At 41.4% G+C, this 23,335-nt stretch overlaps 1 protein-coding gene across 2 annotated transcripts in view; it reads left to right on the top strand.

Annotated features, from left to right (window-relative positions):
- Window positions 1-23,335, top strand: part of diaph1 (diaphanous related formin 1) — a 117,165-nt gene that overhangs the window by 36,845 nt on the left and 56,985 nt on the right. For both annotated transcript variants that reach the window (XM_030061272.1, XM_030061273.1), the window contains 15 exons: window positions 174-275; window positions 1,176-1,306; window positions 1,952-2,035; window positions 2,128-2,191; window positions 2,790-2,929; window positions 5,431-5,536; window positions 5,750-5,860; window positions 6,188-6,306; window positions 8,109-8,225; window positions 10,494-10,609; window positions 12,775-12,839; window positions 14,605-14,784; window positions 16,791-17,348; window positions 20,366-20,480; window positions 20,638-20,646. In XM_030061272.1, the coding sequence (XP_029917132.1) occupies window positions 174-275; window positions 1,176-1,306; window positions 1,952-2,035; window positions 2,128-2,191; window positions 2,790-2,929; window positions 5,431-5,536; window positions 5,750-5,860; window positions 6,188-6,306; window positions 8,109-8,225; window positions 10,494-10,609; window positions 12,775-12,839; window positions 14,605-14,784; window positions 16,791-17,348; window positions 20,366-20,480; window positions 20,638-20,646 (2,017 nt within the window). The remainder of the gene's footprint in view (window positions 1-173; window positions 276-1,175; window positions 1,307-1,951; window positions 2,036-2,127; window positions 2,192-2,789; window positions 2,930-5,430; window positions 5,537-5,749; window positions 5,861-6,187; window positions 6,307-8,108; window positions 8,226-10,493; window positions 10,610-12,774; window positions 12,840-14,604; window positions 14,785-16,790; window positions 17,349-20,365; window positions 20,481-20,637; window positions 20,647-23,335) is intronic.

Here is a 23,335-nt window from a genome sequence, read left to right as displayed (position 1 = left end):
ATTTAATTGCCTGCCCTCATAGGAATAATATGAAGTCTATTTTAGGATGTATTTTGTTTTTAAATTGCCTGAACAAATAGTTTCTGTCATACTATTTCCATCAAAACACTTATGTTTAGCCCTCTATCCTGCTTCTCTTTTTTTTTCTCCTCCTTACTCTTCCCTCTCTCTAGGTGGACATGAACCTGAACGAGGAGAAGCAGCAGCCTCTCAGAGAAAAAGACATTGCCATCAAACGCGAGATGGTCTCCCAGTACCTCCACACTTCCAAAGCTGTCAGTACCCAACCTAAATTTAGCAAACACAGTGTGCTGAAGTGAAGTAGGGCCACAGTTTTGACACCCTCATCAGCACTTGTTCCACAGCTTACTGCATGACCACGACATAACCTTACAGAATTATGCTGTATTCAGCCAGAAAGTATTCCAGCTAGAATTTTCTTATGAATATGTCACTGCCAAGTGGGTGACATACACGCTGTACCCAGGTGACTGTGAATAATCAAATTTATTTGCTAGTTCAAGGAAAGCATTTATTATATGCTGTGAAACTTGATAATTGAAGTTGCATGCAGCTCACAGTTTGGTGTATGATTCTGGCTTCATGGTTTAATATTATGATATTTCTTAACAAATGCTGAAATAATTCAATTATACTGTAACTACAAACAGTAACTATTTGTACAGGAAACTGAAAACATGTGCACACTATAATTTCAGTGACTACAGGTTTTAGTAAGTTAAACTTACACCTCTTTAATATCTTTGAAATAAAAATGAATACTTTTTTCTTCAGCACATAAGCCTAACGATTTCCAGTATAAAGTCTCTATTATAATTTCTTTTTCTGTAAATGGTGCAGTATGTTGCTTTGCAATTGTAAACATATCCGTAAGTGCATTGTTGTACTGGATAAATAATGCAGCTGCTATTGTTATTACAGCTACCCATCTAGTGGATGGATAGGTAATATTTCAAAGCAGCAGGTACAATATAATCAATTATTCTGATAGAAAGAAGTCCAAAGGATCTACAGAATCAAGCACACTTGGTTGCTATCACAGATCATTTAACTGTTGGCCTTTTAAGAAAATCCTACACACAATACAAAACGTTTGAAATCAGTGTACCACTGTGTCTGTGTGCTTGATTTTTTTTTTTTTTTTTTTTTTTTAGGGCCAAAACCAGAAGGAGAGCTCTAAATCAGCTATGGTGTACATCCAGGAGTTAAGATCAGACCTCAGAGATACACAACTTCTGGCCTGTCTGGAGTCACTCCGAGTCTCACTCAATAACAACCCTGTCAGGTAATACACAGAGACATACACATACACCTCAACACATAAATATAGACTAACCAGTTGGAATGCTATGGCTTGCAACATTTTCAAACCTGGATATAGAGCTCATTTTGGCACATTTGAAGGGTTAAGGACTGGATAGCTGCAAGGATAACTCTGAAACTATCTGTCTTTTTATTTCATTTTACTTCATTTTGTGGCATGATCTTAGTGTAGGATGATCTCAATGTCAGCACGAAGACTCAACATTTCACTTAGTTTAGTTCGGTTAAGTTTGGCTTGGTTTGGAGGGGTCAAGTGAAGATCATGTTATAAATCCTCTAATCGGATGAACTCATGAAAGTTACTTTGACTTTTACTACACTTTCCTCATACCACTTAAATTTACAATGAGGACTATACTGTGATTCTATATAGCAGTTCGCTCAGTTTTATAAAAAAAACAGCAAGAACCCACAGGGGAGTTATTCTGGTATATCTGTTAGAAGTTGCTTGCCCTGATGAAAGGTATTATTACTAGGTTGAGGTGTGTTTTTTTTTCTGCAGCCAATAAACATGCCATGTTCACATATTTGCATGTCTGTAGACCTTTAAGTTGTGTCTTTCACATGACTGGAGTGTGCTAATGCTACAATATTTTGTGAATAATAGTTGGGTGCAGAACTTTGGAGATGAGGGTCTGGCTATCTTGCTGACCCTGCTGAGGAAACTGCAAGAAGAGAGAGACGAGTTCCCGTAAGACACTTGAATACCAGCATTATCGATGCATCATGTTTTCAGTGGCTTTCCGTCATTTAATTTTTTTTTTTTTTAATTTGTTTAACTAGTAACATGGGAGTGAAATGTCAACATGAGATCATACGCTGTCTGAAAGCCTTCATGAATAACAAGGTAAGGTGCTTGGCTCTTTTATTACTCATATCAAAATGTTGTTTTGAGAGACTGGAGATGTAGTGTTCTGAAGAAAAGTGATGCAAAAGGTCAAAGGTCAAAATGTCGCAAACATGGATAAAGCCAAGCTTTAACTTATAAAGCTTGTTCAAATAAGATTTCCTTTGAAAGAAATGTCACAGAAAAGATTAAGATCCAGGTAAAATATTGTCATTGTCATGATCCTTTCCCTTTTTCTTGTTGTTGTTATGTAGCTACTCTTCCACTAGAGGGCTTCTTGCCATGAAAATACCCACCACCTGCTCTTGTTGGGTGGATTCATTCATTGATAACTTTTAGTTTACTTGGAGGTTTTGATATAGCAATATTTAGTTAATATTCATTACTGACTCCACATATCAATAATGTGGTATCTGCAAAGTTTATACATTCTCATTTGATACAGCAAGGTACACCTTTGTGATTTATCTCCAATATAAATATTTATGTTTTACCCTGGCCTTTGGAACCCCACTTGCCCTGCCTATAAAAAGGAACCACAAAAGACTAAACCTCATTCAGCTTTATTTCCCCTGCCTCTTTCCCTCTCCCCCTGCAGTATGGTCTGAAAGCCATGCTGGACTCAGATGAGGGGATTCCTCTGCTCGTCAGAGCCATCAACCCCAAGGTGCCTCTCATGATGGTGGATGCTGTCAAGCTGCTCTCTGCCATTTCCATCCTGGACCATCACGACAACCTGTGAGCATTAGGGAAAAGACAACAAGTTACAGTGTTATCAAATGGTGTAATGGCTTCATACAGGCTTTCCCTCAACTTGAGAATCCAAATAAGCATTAATAATTAAGTGGCTCTATCAGATCGTAAGTTATCTGTGGTCCTTTTTAGTGTTCCCAACCCATTTTCTTTGAAGCTGTACATCTGTGTCACTCAATCAGGACTACTTCAATTGACCAATTTGGTCAATGTACATAACTTTGTGTGACTGACTTTGGTGTAGTGAAATACTGACAACTGATTTACTAACATATTACATGCTGGGATACATGGCAGCTGGATTTGTGCAGGGTCCTTAGTGACAGTAATAGAGATTATGGACAATTCTACCGAGTGTTGAGGAAATATCTGGTAGTGATGTGGATGCTGTGAGATTCACAGTGGGGGACAGTTTCGGGAGGACTGGGTAAGGTGATAACTCTAGGGAGGAACCTGTTCAGTGGATGGGTGGTCTTGATTGTAGTCTGGGTGAGCTGTTCACCCTTGTGTCATACTGTGTGAGTCAGTGACCTGCTCACTTGTCCTTCGAAACAGGGAGGTAGAGAATACTCACCTATAGAAGACGATGTGAGCTCCCTGTCCAAAGTAGTAGAACAAAATCATCACTCACATTTCAGGACATAGGGGGAAAATAATTCAGTTTTCACAAATATAGATTGAACTGCTTTAGATATGAAAAAAGCATTGGGATTATGGTATTTCTCTTAATTACGGTAACATAAAAATGGCTTAAGATATCCTTGTCTTTGCATTGTATATATGGACACTAAGGCTGTCACATTAAATGTAGGACACATATGGCAGATTTAATTTATTATTTTAAGGAATATACAGGTGTTACCAGTTTTCATATTAATCTGTATAGGGCCTATTTAGATTATTGTTCCGTATATGTAGATGTTGGTGAGACCCCTTTATGGAAACTGTCTCACATATGACTGATTCTTGAGAATTTGGATAAATCATGTCCCACTAACAAAAATGCTATTTCTGCTGGAAATTTACAACATTTTAATGAATAAAAAGAATCAAGGGCATAATCAGGGGGTCCTTTGCACATTTGTAAGGTTTTTTCATAGGTTTATTTTTAATTTGTATTAATTTAATGATTATATGTTGGCCCATGCCCTACAAAACCAGTTGTCCTCGGATAGGAGATAATCATTTCAACTTGATTAAAACAACAAAAAGTAATAATTTCATTGAATAATATCTTTACCACATGAAAGAGTACATCATAATATGTATTAAAAACTACAAACGATGGGGTTTGAACAATATTTACTATTATTTTGTGGTTGCTCAAAATGTGTCCCAGATATTCGTATTTAAATAATAATAATAAAAAAACTACAAGGTCAATTACATTCTTGAAGAGCCCTTTTCAAACCTTCAGCTCTACTGCATGCTTCAAGACCGCTCAGGCTCCTGGAAGTTTTCTATTTCCTCTTAAATCTCTTCATATTTTGGGACACTGCTACTGTCACAACCATAAATTGTCAACACCGTCACTTCTGTATAAAAAATATTAAATTAGATTATGGAATAAATGTATACTTTTTAAGAAGAGGTCTGATGTAGGTAGCAACAGGGCGAAAACAAGCTGGCTAATGTGAACAACTCATGCTTATCATGTGAAAGAGTAGGTTTTTGTCACCACCGTCAGACGTCACCACCGTCAGGTTTTCTGTCTGACGGTGATGACTGAAGTCTGAAAAATGCTTATAACAGTGGTCAGGATTGTTATTTTTTGTACCAAATAGTTAAATAAAGTTGTTAAGCAAGAAGCCATTGACTTGAGTGACATAAATTTTGGAAATGTATGTTTTAATGAGGCCACTGTCACCACCGTCAGATTAGTGTCACCACCGTCAGAGGCAGTTATATTGGTTTTAAATGAATATGCTTACAATATGTTTCTTTGGTGCTGTTGAGTTATTAAAGTAATAGTCTCTTTAATACAAAAATATGTTTTTCAAACAAAAACAAAGTAGCCTAATAACTGGAAAAACCTATTTTATGAAAAAAATGCAAAATGAGGAGGTTGCACCGGTACATTGCTGAACAGCCAAGACCTTGGCCTATAATGATATACCTTCAGATTTTGTAATTTACACACTTTTTTTCCCCCAAAATTAAAACCTGTTTTATCCAAATTCCCAAGAATCAGTGATATGCAACTGATAGACTTCTTAATCAGAGGCTAAATGGCCTATGCAGGTGTAATAATGGGATTAAAATAATTAGGGAAATGTTCTAATAGTTTCCTCAAAATATAATATATGGATAGTTTCCTCATTGATTCCAGTTGCATATCATTTCCTGTCTTGCTCTTTCCCATCAATCCTTCCACTTTCTACTATAAACTGTCAAATATAAGAGAGCCAAGAAAAAATAGCGTATGTAATACAAATGTGTAGAAAATGTCAGATGAGGTGCACAAAACTTGTCTTTGTTTTCTGCAGTCATGAGCGTGTTCTGGAGGCCATCACAGAGGAAGCAGAGAGACATGACATCGAGAGGTTTCAGCCTCTGCTGGATGGCATGAAGAAGTCCAACATTGCACTCAAGGTAGACACACAAAAACACGCAAAGGCATAAACAATTTTCATAGCTGCTTTGTGTGACATTTGGCACTTGATAGAATTTGATAGACAGTTGTACTTGATAGTCTGCAATATGAAACACATTCATGTATATGAAAGTTTTTATGCCCATTCACAGGGCATAAAAATGGAAATAAATTGGAAATGCAAAGCTTATTTTATGTGTTGTGCTTGACAGGGCGGCTGCATGCAGCTGATCAATGCCTTGATCAGCCGAGGAGAAGAGCTGGACTTCAGGATCCATATTCGTTCTGAACTGCTGAGGCTGGGACTCAGAGACCTGCTTACTGTAGGGAAACACTCTTTCTGTCTTTCTCTTCTTCTTTCTTTCTCTCTTTCTGTCTATCTTGATCTCTCTCTATATTGATCTCCCTCTGACTGAGTGACTGACATCCTGCCAGCAACACACTCACACTCGGTCTGCCTCTTCAGTATGTCTCTGATGTCTCTCTCTTGCTGATTGGCTGAAACACCCATACACACATACACACACACCCCTGCACTCAAACTTTCTCTTGGCTGTCCAAACTCAAGATGTTTGATTGTCACACTCTTCCTGCCAATCTCCCCCTTGCCTTTTCATCTGTACACCTCCATCCCTTTCCTCCCCCTGCAGGAGGTCAGGACGATAGAGAATGAGGAGCTGAGGGTACAGCTCAGTGTGTTTGATGAACAGGCTGAAGACGACTCTGATGAGCTCAAAGCACGCCTGGATGACATCCGTATCGAGATGGAATATCCTTTCACCTGGCAAAATAGTTCCTGTGGGGAAGTCAAGGATTGTTAGACCAACAAGATATGGGAGGTCTACTTTTTGACCTCCCATTAATACACATAGTGTTTTTTAAAGCTTCATCATTATAGACATTATTTCAGGCTGTATTCCATTTTGACGGACGTCTTTGTGTTGTGGTTTTTCCACAGTCAGTTATTCAAAGCTGCAGTTGAAATTATTCCTCACTTTATATCTTGCATTGACATGCATCTCATGGACAGATAGTATCCACATATTAATTATCTGCATTTCATTTACACTCATTAAAATGAGTCAACTGTCCACGTGTAATCAGATGGCTATTTTCCTCACAAAGTGTTAAATATTCAACACCAGCCTGACAGCTTTCCTCTGAAATGAATGCAAAATCATTAATCTCTCACTCCATAAGCATAAGGGGGGCTTTTGGTGGGTTATAACACTTGCATAAACCTTTTAGAATTAATACCAATTATCATACCACTGGCAACAGTCTCTGTAGTCATCCATATTTCAGGGAGGTCTATGATGCCAATGTTGATACTGAGAGTGCTGAGACTATGCCATTTCCAAGTATAAAACTTAATATAATACTGAAGATAGATCATTTTTTTGCATACCTGTTAAGCTGTCCTTAATGATTCTATATATTTTTTGAGGTCTGCCTGTTTTTGACATTGCAGTTACAACTTTGAGCACCAGGTGTCTCAAGGGTGCACAGTTTGATGCAGCCCTTTTTACCCTTAATGCAATTTATGCTGCCCTTCATGTGTGAGATACTGTAGCAGAATAGGTCTAATGAATCCAGATCAAGTGATCTAGAGAACACAATATATGCCAATATAAAAATGTGGCTCACCTCATACATACCAGTATGACAGCAAAGACTCCTGTAAGTCGTTGGTACCCAAAGTGGGGTCCAGACACCATCCAGTGGAATTCCAGGGGTCCTCAGAAAAATTTGCAGTAGTTTAATTTCAGTATTTTGCTATTTTTATTTACTCCACCCTGTTGGTATAACCTCACCTTGAGTAAATATGTTACTGTATCCTATCATATTTGACAGCAGAATCTTTATAAATAGGTTTTCATAGGAACATAACCTTGAATATTATTATTATATGGACTCCATTGCCTAATGCAGATCTGTATGTGCAGTCCAGGAGACCAGAAAAGCTTGGAAACGTCTGCTGTAAACAGTAGTAAAAATTAAGTTGCTACAAGAATACACAAGTGGGAAAAAAACACATGAAAAAAGAAACAATCATAACAAAAGATAGAAAATATGGTTAACCATGCAGTTCTTATGTAGTTTTACAGAATAGGATTACAATTTATTTAAGTTTTATCAGGTACACAGCAATCATCTTAGCAAATGGTTCTATGTATTGATTGAACCACCCTTTATTTTCAGAAAGCTTTGTGCTTTGCCATTGCTGGTGTGGATCAATTTTTGTGCTGCTAAACAGTTGGAACAACTTTTTAACTGCTGTCCAAGAGTTTAACTGCTGAGGGTACATATGTGTTTTAGAGGACAAAATATAACATATAGTTTGTCTGACCCTTTTCCAGAATTATTTCCAGAATTTTTGCATTGCAAAGAATTAATGTGCCTTCCTCAAGGTCACATATAACACACAAATGTATATTATTATTAAAGCGGTGTGACAGGGAGTGATGTAAGTGTGCATTGTCCATTTTTACTGAAGTAATTTAAAAATGGTGTTGATAGTCTTACTGTGAACTGTACTGGCAGTTGTTATTGGGCCTTAATACTTGTTACTGATGTGAGAGAGGTGTTTGAGATCCTAGTCAACACGGTGAAGGACTCCAAGGCAGAAAACCACTTCCTGTCCTTTTTGCAGCACCTGCTGCTGGTTCGCAATGACTACTTGGCCAGGTACTGTAAACACACACTCTTCCATGTGCATACTCATTCATGCGTATACATGTCCATTTACATATATGTGCTTATGCAAATATTTGTGTGATTTACCATACGGAATTTATTTCACATCACTTGCAGAGTCATACACACAAGGCCAACATAGTTTGCTGGGCTTGATTGGTTTAGGAAGGAGAACTCTTTCTTCACCTCTGTCTCTCATCCAGCTTTCCCTCCCCTCTATTTCCTGTGTTTGTTTTCCAGTGCACCGTTCCAAAGCTGTGAAATTAATACATGCAAAGAAATCCAATTCCATTTTAATAGAAATGAGCGCCTTCACCCCTTATCACCAGAAATATGCTAATGTCCCTCTCAAAGCCCTAGGGGGTTTAGCTAGGGAGAAAAGGAAGAGAGAATGAGTGAAAGCCAAGACGGGAGTGGAATAATGGAGGGGACAAGTCAAGAGTCTAGAGGGGTGGTATTGCGTAAGCACATGCACGTACATGCACACATACACACACTTATATGCTCATTCAAGGACACAAAATAAAAGGGAAAATAAGAAACAAACAAGGAGAAACAAACAGAAACAAAAACACAGGCAAAGCACACACAAATTGTGCAGACATGTACATAGTTGAACTCAGGTGTTTGTCTTGTTGCAGGTCGACTGTTGCTTTGATAGTGTCAGACAGACAGGAAATTGTGGTTTCTGTGAAATATTGGGATTGAGGTGTGGAAAGGTGATGATGGATGGTGCAGGGACAGGTAGGAGCAAGGCCAAGAATCAGGTTTACATCCCATGCATCAAAACAGGCTTATATATAGCCACATTTAGTTGTGCGTACTCCAGTCTGGCTCCCTCTCCCTCTGCTCCGTCCTTCCCCTCCTATCCTGGAACACAATAGAGCTGGTGTGTAATGGAGTCCACAGAGGCACAGAGGAAGTAAGAGAGGGAGAGCTGTAAACTAGTAGAAAGTACAGCTTGGTAATTAGACAGATGGAAAGAGAGGGGGGGTTGGAGGTGTGAGGAATGGTGAGGTGTTGTAAATTAGTTGGTAGATGTAGAGATAGTTAGTGAGGGAGGCAGAGGGACGGAAGGTTCGTGACAGTGAATAAAGAAATACACACTGCTTAGAAGACATTTTTTCCTTTCTTGAGTTTCAGTCTCACTTGGAGACTGAGGTGCTAAGAATGAACTTGAATGAGAAAAAGAGTCCCTGACACAGGCAAACACATACTTTGCACAGGCCCCATACACTCATATGTTGTGCAGCATCATATTCACACACATGCAGTCATTTGACAAACATATGGATGACCACATACTCAGTCATGTACATGGGGACTTAATGTTTAATGGATGCAGTTTGAAATACAAACAGTATATATTTAGGTATATATTATATGTAAGTATATACTTTAATGATATAACTAGGAGTTGTATATGCTTTCATGTAAGTCTCCATTCCCTCCTTGTTTTTGGGAAGGTTAAAATTCTGTGATCAAACCCATGAAGGGTATAAGATTTGATATAATGTACAGTATGTTTCAGCTTTACAGTGTTAACAAAATGACACTAGGTGTCTCTCTCGCTCCATGGATAAATCTGAGGTTTAGGGGAAAAAAAGAAAAAACTAGAACAGAAGTAAAAGGAGGGAGTGGAACAAGTGTTAGAGAGAAAGTCAAAGCCAGAGAGAGTGAGAGAGAGAGTAGAGAGAGAGAATAAATAAAGTATTGAGTTTGTGACTCTGTGAGCATCACACAGGGTCAGGGAATCAGACACCTCCAAAATTGAGTGTCTGTGTGAAACCGGCTTGATCAGACACGGGATGTTGGACACACACACACACACACACACACACACACACGCTGACTCACACACTCGGTCCTACAATCAGTCTTTGTGACAAGAGGCTCAAACTGTCATGCTCACACAGACAGCCAATCTCAGCTGCAGACAAAGACAAAGTGACAAAGTATATGTGTTCACACATTTATCCGGGCAGACGCACTGCCCCGCTGTCTGTCTGTCCTATCCTCTGCTCACATAACACAACAGAGATCTTGCTGATACAGCTATACTAATACAGCCACACTCATAAATCAGTCAGTTGCCATATTTATCATTGTGTATGCTGTATGTGTCGTAGAGTAACATCATCTCTCTTTTTTACTCTCGTTTCTCTCTCATTCTTCCACCTCTCCTCTTTTTTTCACACCATCTCTCTCCATGTCTGTCTCTCTTTCTTTTTGTAAATCCCTGGCTCCCTCCACCCCCAGGCCCCAGTACTACAAGCTGATAGATGAGTGTATTGCTCAGATCGTGCTTCACAGGAACGGAGCTGACCCTGACTTCAAGTGCCGCAACCTCAGTTTGGACATCGAGGGCTTGATAGGTGAGCTGCAAGAGCAGATCACACAAACAGAAAGCTGTTCTTGTCTCTCTCTCTCTCTCTTTAGCGTGTGTTCCCTTCTTTCCCATCTCTCAATAAAACCTGTGGTTTTTATTTGCTGGAACAATGTTGTGGACTCAAACAATGCACACATTTCTTATTTAATATATTTTAGTACACAGTAATGTTTTGTGCACATTTGAGCCTTTCATGCAAGTTTGCACTTAGTTGTTAAACAGGTGCAGTGTGCCACAACCACCACAAGGTGGAGCCAGAGAGTGATTGATGTGCTATTGAAGTTGATGTGTCAGTGAAGAGTGCTACAAGTTTCACAATGGTGATAGGAAACATATCAAGAGGATAGAGGCTTGGTTGCAGCCTAATGATCACAATGTCAGATTGTAGTTAGTCTTCTCCCAGCTTATGATTCTTATAATGGTAGATGGATCAAATCATAGCTTTCTCAGGTGCTCTTGGTGAACATTTTTGGTGATAGTACTCTTAAGCATAGTTTAGTTTTTCATAATTTCCAGTCTGGCTCATAACAGCAGAATTAAGGCTATGTCAACCTATGTCAGCTGTGGTGCAGTGTCCCTGAGCAAAACACTGAATCCCCACAACTCCACATATGACCTTCACCCTGTGACCTCCAAGTGGAAAGGAGGGAGTGAAAAGAGAATTTTTGTTATGACACTCATTTCATGTCATTCCTTTTTTTTCTTGCATATTTTCTTGTCATTCTCCACTGTATGCTGTCGAAAAAAAGAAGAAATGCCACCAGAATAATGCCAACAGCATGTGTGTTTGTGTGAATGAGGATTAGACGATGCTAGATCTAAACTAGACAACACCTGGCTGTTGACTACAGAAAACTAAACCTGAGCAGAGTAGAGGTTCAGGTCAAGTCTCAAGAGTTCAATATTCCTTTATGGCAGCTCTCTGTTGCTCACTGCAGGAGGCTCTAATTGCAGTGCTTCTAAATGCGTTCTGCCACACAAGCACAACACACACGCACACGCACATACACACATTCTGGCTGACTGGCTGGCTGGCCTCCTTTAAGGCTGCCAGCGTTATTATTGGTGGAAAGCAGCCCAATTCTGCCCTGCATGCATTATTTAGTGTTTTTCTTTGAACTCTAAAATTTCTGCACACAGTTTTCTCCCCGCTTTCTTTCCCCCATACTGCTCTCTATTCTAATCTTGTCCCATTTAGCCTGCCACCATGAGGGAGGAAGCCCCCCTCCTCTCTTCCATATCTAATAACCGTGTAAACTTGTATACAAATGTTATCGCAAGGTTCATACAGTAAAACCCTCTTTCCTCTTTCACATAGTGCTTTCTTCATTCTTCTTTTGTTACTCTGCTTGCTCACTTGGTAATCTAGGAGTTCACTAAACAACATAGATCCCGCTTCACTTGTCATTAAGTGAATAATCATGACACTGAAGATCTTAGCTTTTCACAGATCTCATGTCTCTGTCATAATTGTTTTATCCCCTTCTTGGAAATCATTTCATAGCATTCAGCTCTGCGTCAACCAGCTCTCTCAGTCTGCCCTTGGTCCTCAACCACGTGTAGCCCTCCTATTTAACGATGCAAAAGACCCCCATTGGTGAGTCTGTCTCCCTCACCCTGCTCTCAGCCAATCAAAGTCTCTAGTGATGGATCATTTGTGGACCCTGCTTGTTTGTCTCCTTCTAAGCTGCAGTTTCCGCCTCGAAGGGATGAAAATGAGAATGTGAAATAAAGTGGTGCAAGATGTACTTTGCAAGGAGATGAACAGATTACACAAACAAACACATTCCACATTCAGGGGTGTGTGTGCATGTGTCAGAAGCTTGGAGGGTAGTGATGGGTAGAAGCAGCATGCAACAGATAGCGTCCTATTATAATAAGATGCCTCCATAATCGCCTCACAAATCTTGACTTTCAGGAGTGTGATAAGGTAAATAAAGGTAGACTGATACAGCACCTGCTGCATGCGCGTTTGTGAGTGTGTGTGTCTGCAAACACCATGTGTCAGACTGAAGGGTGCAATGTCTTCACAGCCATATGCAGGCAGGTGCATTGTCTGAAACCCATATCTTATCCAACATCCTTTTCCTCCTTTTATCTCTCTCCCTCCATTTCTGCTTCCCTCTATTTTTTCTCTCCATTGCTGTACAGACAACATGGTGGACCAGACCAAGGTGGAAACCAGTCAGGCCAAGGCCACTGAGCTCGAGAAGAAGGTGAAATACACACACACACACACACACACACACATAAACACTCATTGGCATGTGTTGTATAGAGCACCAAAAGCATACATTCACAGAAGAAAATGGTGTTCTGTGCACACTGACACACACACTCAGCACACATGCTGTCACACTCATGCAAACTGCAGAAAACCACAAGCTGTAAAAGTTAGCACATTCATACACACAAATTCACTGACAACATGCAGACACAGTGGGACTGCGATGAAATTCTGTGCGACTAGTCTCTGGCTGACGTGACAACAAATGAGATAGAGGGAGAAACAGGGGAGATGGAGGGAATGACTACACACATACATCTGACAGCCAGCTGACAGACAAATACTCTCATAGGCTAGCAATGAATATACCCACACATACATACACACACATTCACATGGAGGGGGTAAATGCCTTGATTGCGGGGGGCTGCTACCCTGGTGTTTCTGTCCCATTATAAAAGTGACAGGATAATTGCAAGGAGAGAGCTGAAACTAGCCTCCATCTTAGGCACACAGACACACACATGCTCACATACTCATGGAATCATATCCATTGAACACACATGCACACACTAGATGAACACACTTGGAATCAAATTCCTTGACCACACATACACACACACACACCCCATACTGGTAGTTGTGTATGATGGGGTAATTGCAGCCACTCTCTTTGGCAGGGATTAGGGATGAGACTGTCAGGAAGCTGACAGCAAGAGGAACGGATCTGCTGTTTGCAAATTAAACAGCTGTGTGTGCGTATGTGTGTAGAGTATAGCGGAATGTGCACGCGTTGGTGCCCATATATTCATTTGTCTGTGCTGTACTACTCGTATGTTTGTCAGGTATCCTCAAAAGTCCTTTAAATTTGCAAATGTCAGTGTAATTCTTCACACACACACATGCATGTATATACATGCACACACACACACACACACACACACACACACACATATGTGTGTGTGTGTGTGTGTATGTGTATATATATATATAGAGAGAGAGAGACAGAGATAGATAGATGACCTTTTTTAAATGCATTGTGGTGTCATAAGTCATTAAATGACACTCAATTGCAGTTTAAATTATACAGTAAAACTGAAAGCTACAGACTCTAGGAAGTGACTTCTACGGGTCTTTGAGACATGAAAACTGCTAAAGCTCTCAGAGGGATACTAAAGGCACACACACACACACACACACACACACACACAGAACTATACACTCACAAATTCGTGGCAGAACCCTGCTGTTAGGTTGGCTTCTGGATTGAATATGCTCTGGGGGGTGTTCAAAATTTCTAGCCTTTTTACAATAATCAGTCTTGAAATGAATGATTTATGAATGATTTGACCTTTGCAGACTTTTTGCCAAACTTTGCCAGAGTGTGCTGCCCTTTCTGAATTGTCAGCACTACTGTACAAAGTTTTCAATTTGTAATTTCACCCAATCACTGTATGGGTTGCCCAAGCTTCTATTTGATATGAGCAATTAGTGCTGGAGCTAATAGCTTTTCTCATAATCAACTAACCCTGCAGATGTACTCCCCATTTTGATTGTTTGGAACACTTTGTGTAAAGAAAAAGAAATATGTTTCTTTAGTAATATAAGTTAAAAATTTGAATCTATGCGTATACATACGGTGTGGCTGAGTAGATGTAATAATGCTTGTGTTTGCATGAATTCCATAGGTTGAGTGCACTTGCATGTGTGTTTGTATGTTTGTTTCTGTGTCTAATTTTAACTGTGTGTGTTAGTTGGATGCAGAGTTGACAGCACGCCACGAGTTGCAGGTTGAGCTGAAGAAGTTGGAGGGCGACTATGAGCAGCGGCTGCAGGAGCTGAGCCAAGAGAAGGAACAGCTGGCCTCCTCCAAGCAGGAGAAAGACAATGAGAACCAGGGACTTCAACAACAGCTAAGCTCTCTACAACAGCAGGTACACACAAACACACATTTCCACCAGCACCTGTATGGGCCTAAATGCCCTCTCAGTCCAAAAAATTCAAGATGTAAAAACAAACTGATTGATTTGCTAGTGGTACAATGAACTGTCCTGAACTCTTGTGCACCATGTCAGCCTGCTCAAACCAGGACCGGTCCACATAGTTTAATCATGATTCATTCCTATATCACTAGAAAAAGAACCAGGACATAATGAATGGAACAACTGAGCCGGATAACTTAGCAAATCTTGGTAATGGAGCAGAACTTGATGCCACCTCCTTTCTGGGTCACACACAAGCACAGAACACGGATCTAAATCTGGGAGACATAAAATAATGCAGAAGTCTAAACTCCAAAAAGTTGTCCAAGATCTGTGCGCACCCACACAAACGCAGAAGCCCCCTGGCATTAAATGATTTAGCCAACCACTAGCATTGCATGAAAAGAAGAAAAAAACATAAAAAGAGAGAAAAAGCCAAATCCTTAAGAGATTAGAACTCTCCATGAAAACATGGAGAGCTTGGGAACAGGAGCATAAGGAGCGAGTAAAGAAAGAAAGATGAAGAAGAAAGGAAAAGAAGAAAAAGAGAGAAGAAGCAATAGAATTTTTAAGGCCAAGATACACATACAATATCTAGACCTCAGCAGGGTGTGTGTCTGTGTGTGTGTGTGTGTGTGTGTGTGTGTGTGTGTGTGTGTGTGTGTGTGTGTGTGTGTGTGTGTGTGTGTGTGTGTGTGTGTGTGTGTGTGTGTGTGTGTGTGAGGAAGAGCGAGAGAGAGAGTGAAAGAGAAAGACAAGGAGTGTTAAGCTGTCAGTGTCCTGCTGCCACACCAGCTGGACCATGCCTCACACTGACACAGACACACACACACCAAGTGACCCAGAACAATCTGTCTGACTCGTTTTGTGTCTTTGTTCATGCACAACCACATGGATGTGTGTGTGTGTTTGTATTTGTCAGTTTGAGGACTATACAGATCCCAAACCGGGCTTGATCCAAAGTGGCTGATGCCAGCAGAATCATCTTTTCACCACACAAAAGCATGCACACACACACACACACACACACACACACACACACACACACACACACACACACAATTGTCCAAAGTCCCCAGCATCAGCAGCCAGCCATCAAAGATGCTTCTCATCCTGAGATGAGGCTCTCTATGCCTGTGTTTGAGGCACTGCCCATCGAAGGTTTCTTCACATGTAGAGATCTCTCACTGTCCCTGCGTATGAAGTCTCGCCCAGCCTTCATCTTCTGCCTCTTTAAGAAAGCCAGCCTTTGAGGCCCTCTATGTCCGTCACTCTGTCTTCTCTCAAAGTCAGAAGAAACAACACAAGCACACACTTTCAAGCACTATATAAAGACACTCTTTCACTCACACATATGGACCTATACAATGGTACAACCACACACATTGCACATGTGCACAACTCACATGTACACAAACTCCAGTCTCTCTCCTGGCCCTGTATAATCTGGCTAACTTTGAGGACTTCAGATTGGAACGTTTTCTTAAAACTTATAAGCTCTGTGATTTAAATGTATAAGATTTTAAGCATCTAATTTATAATTTTCTCCATCTCTTCAAAACATTTTTCCTATTTAAGTTTCTCTGTGGGCACAATATCCCCTGTTTTTTTTTTTTTTTTTTTCTCCCTCTTGTCTGTGTCTTAGGGTTAGGACTTTCCCTGTCTCTGCAAAAACAACACAGCCCCACCTGTCACTCTGTCACTTTTTCCTCCTCAATTGCTCTGCTATTTTCGCTCAGATTCAGTTTAATCACTATATTTGTGTTGGTGTTATAACAGTATTGCCAAATCTGTACAAAAAAAATGTGACCTTTTGTTAAAGGTGCATATTGGTTAACTCAGTCAATCATAGGGTAAACACAAAATGTGATGAAGATGAAAAGATTAAGTGTATATTGCTGGTTAATAATATCTGTAATGACATACTGCAGTAATTTACTTTCTCCTCCTCTCCCCAGATTGAGAAGTTGTCTAAGGATCTTGAAGAAGCCAAGACCAAAGTTGTCACAGTTGCTGTTCCTGTGCCAACACCCGGGGTGCCTCCTCCGCCCCCTGCCCCCCCTCTTCCTGCCCAAACGAGTGGCATGCCCCCTCCACCTCCGCCTCCACCTGTACCAGGTCACGCATGCATGAACCCTTTCCCACCCCCACCTGGTTTACCAGGGCAAGGTGGTGCTCCTCCTCCCCCACCCCCACCACCGCTGCCTGGCATGTGTGGCCCCCCTCCACCACCCCCCTTGCCGGGTATGCCGGGTCCCCCTCCTCCCCCGCCTCTACCTGGCATGCCAGGACCTCCTCCACCTCCACCTTTACCTGGAATGGGTCCACCCCCACCTCCACCCCCACCTGGGGGTCCTGGTATCCCTCCTCCCCCACCTGGTCCTGGTATGCCCCCACCCCCACCATTTGGCATGGGTGGCTGGGGCACCCCTGCGCCACCTCCTCTGCCTTTTGGCCTTGAGCAGAAGAGAGAATATAAGCCTGAGGTCCAGCTGAAGAGAGCCAACTGGAGCAGGGTGAGTTGTGAGCCAGATATGTCAAAATGTCATCAGACTAGATGACTAGTCAGTGTTTTATCTGGCAACATGCCTGTAGAGTTTTTTAGGGGATAGGATGATGTTGTTAAACTGTGTTCTTACCTCAGATGTATCCTCTACATGTACCAACACATTGCACTTGATACAACTGCTTGAGATGCACCAATTGATTGGCCAGTGACTTCAACTGAACGTTTTTTTTTTTGCTAAAATTTAAGGGTTATTTATTGAACCAGTTACATTTTTTTTTTTTTTTTCATTTTTTGAATAAGCTGTTTATGTTTATAAGGTCCAAAAGTCTTGGATTTTTTTCACCCTCTATTCCATTTTCATAACAGCAGGTGAGCTGCATGTGGAGGCAGCTTGTTGTTAATGATGTAACGTGACACTGAATGACTCTTCCTTTGTCCAGGACTCTGTAGTACTGATTTAATAGTGCTGATGCTCTGATTTGTTCTCTTGTGCAACAGTCACTAGTCCCTTGGATGCTACTACTATACTGGTGCAGAGTAAACAGGAGTAGCCCCACCCCTTGGTGGGGCTACTCCTGTAAATACGTTGTGTGGGTCCACAGGACTTTCCGACATGGACACATACACACTCATACCCTGTTGTGTGACGTTTTAACTTTTGGAAGAGAAAATCTATTTTGGCGAGGGGAAATCTATTTGTAATGCTGCCTATATAAACTCTGTATATAGGATTTGTGGATGTATTATATAATCTTTAAGAAATGATTTTGTTTTATAGATCTGAGTTGATGCCAACATCATGGCAATACAAAAAAGAGGCAAATGTCAACTAATATAGGAATTCAATAATAGATTTCAGACTAAAGTGAATTCATCTCTTGTGAGAACACGGGTGGATTTGATTGTAAATAATTTATGAGATCACATCCATTGTAATTTAGAGTTTGAATGACATTTTACAGAGTTTGATATAGCTGGGGGTGTATGGTTGTGTGCACGAGAGTGAGTGATACAAAAGTGTGAGACAGAGATTTCTGACCCAAAGTGACTTGTGTGTGCGTGTGTGTCTCATGACTATGTGCTTCATGTTCTCCTCCTCCCCCTCATCTGTGATGGTTAAAACATCAAAACGGCCCTCTGTCTCTCTTTAGCCTAAAGCTACTGTTTAATGGCTTCAGTTGACTTCATCAGCATTTAGCCCCTCTCTCTCTCTCTCTCTCTCTCTCTCTCTCTCTCACTCTCTTTCTCTTTTTCTGTTGGGCTGGTGAGAGGCCGTTTGACGAGGATGTCACAGAAATTGCTTTTTAATAAGCCTGCTTCTTTTAACTGCACCAGTGAAAGATAATTAAATTGCTGCTAGAAAGGACAGCATTCTTTTGTAATTTAAATTAACATTTTTTTTTTTTTTTTTTTTTTGCTTGGTCTTGCCCTCTTTTTGCGTGCTCTCTTGCTTTCTTTCTTGGTCCTGCAGCACCCCCCCCCACTCTTCCTCTGTATCACATTTCCTCTCCCTCTGTCTATTCCCTCAAACCCCCTCCCCTCCCCCCAAGGCATTGTCCATAATGAAAGGCCCATATCTCTGAAGTTGCTACCACTGTCTCACTCTCTTTCCCTTTCACTTTCTCTCTGCCTTGATGAAAACACCATTGAGAGACTAAGAAAAAAAAAAGACATGCACAGAGTTAATTGTAAGTTGTAATTGGAATAGAGAGCGAGTGAGAGACAAACATGGGCATACTGATAGAGACAGAGCATAAGAGTAAGGGTGAAGAAAGAAGATGAGGGAGGAAAAGTGGAATCTTCTGTTTCTGCATCTTTTTGTGTGTGAAGCTCAAGCGTCTTTGGTACAGTGAGATAGTGTGTGAGGATCAGAGAAAATTACTACTTCTATCCTCCTCTTCCTCTTCTCTTCCTCTCCTTTGTGCCATCGTCTCCATCCTCTTGCTCCCCACCACACCCCCACACCCCTCGCTTCTTCCATCTACAGCGCAATTGTTCCTTTTTTTCCCTTTTGACTTAGATTGTCTTCTTTATCTGTTCATCTAATCAGCAACTGCTGGCTGGATGGATAAACCATTTTGGACAACTCATCAGCGAGATGAGTTGATAATGTGGTTTTCTAATGCAGGACTCAACATTAACGGTTGCCCAGTTACTAAACAGCAACCATTTTGAGAAATTCGTAGCCAATTCTTAGTCTTAGGTCATCATCAGTGGCAACCACTTTTTAACATATAAAATTATGGACAACAAAAAAGCAACATGTACATGTAAAATTATAATATTTGCTGCATTAGTGATATTTAAATACCGCTGTTACAGTCGGAACTGGAACCAGACAAAACTGCATGTGCATCAGTGCATTTACTTGTGTGCACACAGGCATCTGTTTTGGAGACTATGGTGAAATAAATTAAGTTGTCTGACTGTGGGGTGAAAAGTTCGACCAATCACATCACAACTACATCATCAACATCACAAACAAATATGCAAAATTATACAACTGACAAAGATCTAGATCAACCTGAACGAAAAACAAAAAAGAACTTTAAAGTCTTGGGAGGTGACGTATCCCAACATGTTTGACCTGAATGGAAAATTACACTGCAAAGCATGTTCACCATTACACCTTGATAAGTAACACATCAAGTTTACAAGTTCAAGGTAGCACATCCTACAGAACCACAAGGCAAAGCCCTTGTGCCTCGAAGCAACATGAGCAGGCAGCTCAGTGAGATAATGAGGTGGAGGCTGCAAGAGCTTTTTGTATACTTGGAACTGAGGGTGGACACGTTAACCGATAGCATTTAAGATTCAAATTCTGTAAAGCATTTTGTTCACCTACTGTAATAAAGCTTTTACACGTTGTTTTATGTCACATTTTCATTGCTGATGTATAATTGCATAATTACTCAAAATATAATGTGACTAAAAATGACAACCAGTGTTGAGCCTTGTCCTCCCTGTGTCCTTTCCTCTGTCTCTCTTTCTTTTTCTCCCCATAATGGTATGTTTCTCTCCCAGATTGGAGCTGAGGACCTCTCCGAGAACAGTTTCTGGACCACAGCCAAAGAGGATCGTTTTGAAAATAATGAGCTCTTTGCCAAACTCACCCTGGCCTTCTCCTCGCAGCCCAAGAGTGAGTGTGTGCCGTGTCCCAGTGCTTATTTTTTTATTGTATTTTTTTTAATACCTACTAACCGTTAGCATATCGTGCCTCATAATAATGAGCAATGTCTTTCTCTCCTCCTCAACTTTTCCTGACTGTCACTCCACTCCTCCTCCTCCTCCGTCAGCCTCTAAAGGTAAGAATAGCACACACACACACACACACACACACATCTAGTTCTTTTTTTCACACCTCTTCTCCAACCTTTCTCACCCTCCTCTTTCTCCGCCTGGACGACAGACTGCACATTTACATTATTCAGCAACACTGTGTCAAAACAGCATCTTACATGAGTCTGTGAATAAACCACCCACACCCTATGTGGTTGCGCGCGTGTGTGTGTGAGTGCGTTCATCTTCTGTGTGTGCCCATGTTTTTCTGGGTAGAGACAGAGCCACTCACTACCAGGTGAGATGACTTGGGACTTGGGGACGGAGGGAAGGATGGACAAAAGGAGGAGGAGAGCAGGGAGGGAGTGAGGGAGGGATAAGGAGAAGGTCGCCAATGTCCTTTGACTAGCCACCTGCTGTCCTTGCACAAAGCGCTGACACACACATGCATACACTCACACACACGCACACACACCTGTCCACCTCTGTCACCTTGTCCCAGTGTCACTGAGCCTTCTGCTCCAGCTCCTCCATATTCATATCATAACCAGGACACTAGGAACTCACGGACAAACACTGTGTGGGTGTGCATATGATTCCCTCCGACCTTCAGATGCAATCTCACCACACGTGTATACACACACACATACACGCACACACACATTCTTGTTCACGTCGTCTGTCATGTCGTGTACATAAACACAAACTCACACACGCATACACACTCACACACAGTTGCTGCTAGCTGTCGGTGTTAGTGAAATGTCAATGCTGGCAGCTGTCCCATCTGCATTCACCTGTATGGCGAGTCGTAACGTCCGCCTGTCATTTCCTGATTTGACCCTCCCCGCCTGTGCACGCACAGCTCCCCTTTTGATTGGCCAAGACAGACGCCTGTTCTGGTTGATGTCTAATAACCTTTTCTGAGAGCTGACTATAAAGGCACCGTGGCCTTTTCATAGACCTACACCTGTCTGAATGTTCGTGTGTGTATGTGTGTGTGAGTGAGAGAGGGAGAGAGAGAGAGAGGGCGGTGGGGGTGGGGGGGTGGGCGGGGGGACTTGTCTACACTGTATGTGTTTTTGGGTTGCATTTTTTTTAATATGCCCAAGTTTGGGAGTTTGTAGAGAAGCACTCATGGAAGAGGCAGAAATTGGTTTTCAGTGAGTTGTTTTGTAAGTATTTTGAGTGTGTGTGTGTGTGTGGTTTTACTCTTACTATAAGTGCCTGTGCTTTGTGTGTGTATATGCCTGCACATACACACACAAATAATATCAGCTAGGTCTGGTTATGCAGATTGATCCTTCACCTCTCGTCTATCTTTAAACCGCTCACACACCGCTCAAGGCCAGGCATATTCCTCCTGACCTCTCCATCCTGTTCCCCATCCTTACCTCTGAGAGCCCTGCCGCATTCCTTCCTCCTCCTCCCCCTCCTGCTCCTGTTCTACCCTCCCCTCTCCTATTATTCATTACCCAGCAAAAGTGAACCAACACAACACCGAACTGCCTATGACCCTGCCTGACCCTGCCTCCTCCATCTCCCTTAGCTGGCCAGCAGCACAGCTGGGACACACATACACACACACACACAGGGTAGTGTGCCCAAGGCAGGGTCAGAGGTGTTGACCTCAGAGGCTGAGTGGAAGACCAGAGCTCTGATGGAAGGAGTCACACCCTCTGGCCGTGGACACCACCCGACACTCTCTCTCTCTCACACACACACACACACACACATACACACAATCTGTCATTAGCTCTATTTTTCATCTCCGTCTATTCCTAACTATCAATATTTATTCTTTTGCTCATTAATGGTGGGGGTCAGGTTGCATCAGTTAGGTTTAGGCAGTTTACTCCCACATGCTCTCATCTCTCTCCATTTTTAACTCATTAAAATTCAGGGGTTTTCCTAACTAACGATCCCCGCAACTCTGGAGAGAATTGTATAAATGATAATGGAAGGCTTTACTTTTTGTCTTCATTTAGGTGATATTCAATTTCTGTAATCATGCTGGTGAGACATTGTGCTGTAACAACAAGAGCAGATGTTTTAAAACTTAAACTAGTTAGGCATAGTGAGAAAAGGTCTCTTCTTGCACAGATCTTCATAATTCTGTACTATGTGTCTTTGCAGTAAATCCATTAGCATTTACAGTAATTATCACAGACTATTTCACAAATTATGCATTGTTATTGTAGTTGTATTTCAAAAGGTAGTGATTTTCCATCTGGTCTCACTCTGCATCTCTGTTCATTTAACACACAGTTCCACTTATGCTCTGCAGACTGTCTGGAAAAATTGTGCTGCAGCTTCAAGCATACTTGGCTGAAAATTTTCATCAACAGTTGTTCTGAGATCAGGCAGGTATGACATTTCCAAACCATCAGTGGAAAAGGCTCCATTTTACTTGAGCTCCTATCCATTTAGCCTCCTAGCTCTCTGAGAGTCAAGACTGGCAAGTCATCTTTTTGCCTCTGATTTTAACTTGCCTAGCTGACTACCATGGCAACCAAGGCCAGTGGGACGGCAGTGCTGTGCTGTTGTGTATCCTGTTCACCAGGATGGAAATACAGAGCTGGATTGTCATTATGGAGAGATTTTGGAGTAGGGGACACTATGAATAATAATCAAACGGGGAATTTTTTTTCACTATCACCAATCACAAATATGCAAATCATTGTCAGTCAGGAAATTGAGTTAGGGCTTCCTCAT

The sequence above is a fragment of the Myripristis murdjan genome, chromosome 10, assembly GCF_902150065.1.
Source record: "Myripristis murdjan chromosome 10, fMyrMur1.1, whole genome shotgun sequence".
Taxonomy (NCBI): Eukaryota; Metazoa; Chordata; class Actinopteri; order Holocentriformes; family Holocentridae; genus Myripristis; species Myripristis murdjan.
This window is presented reverse-complemented; position numbering and strand designations above follow the sequence as displayed.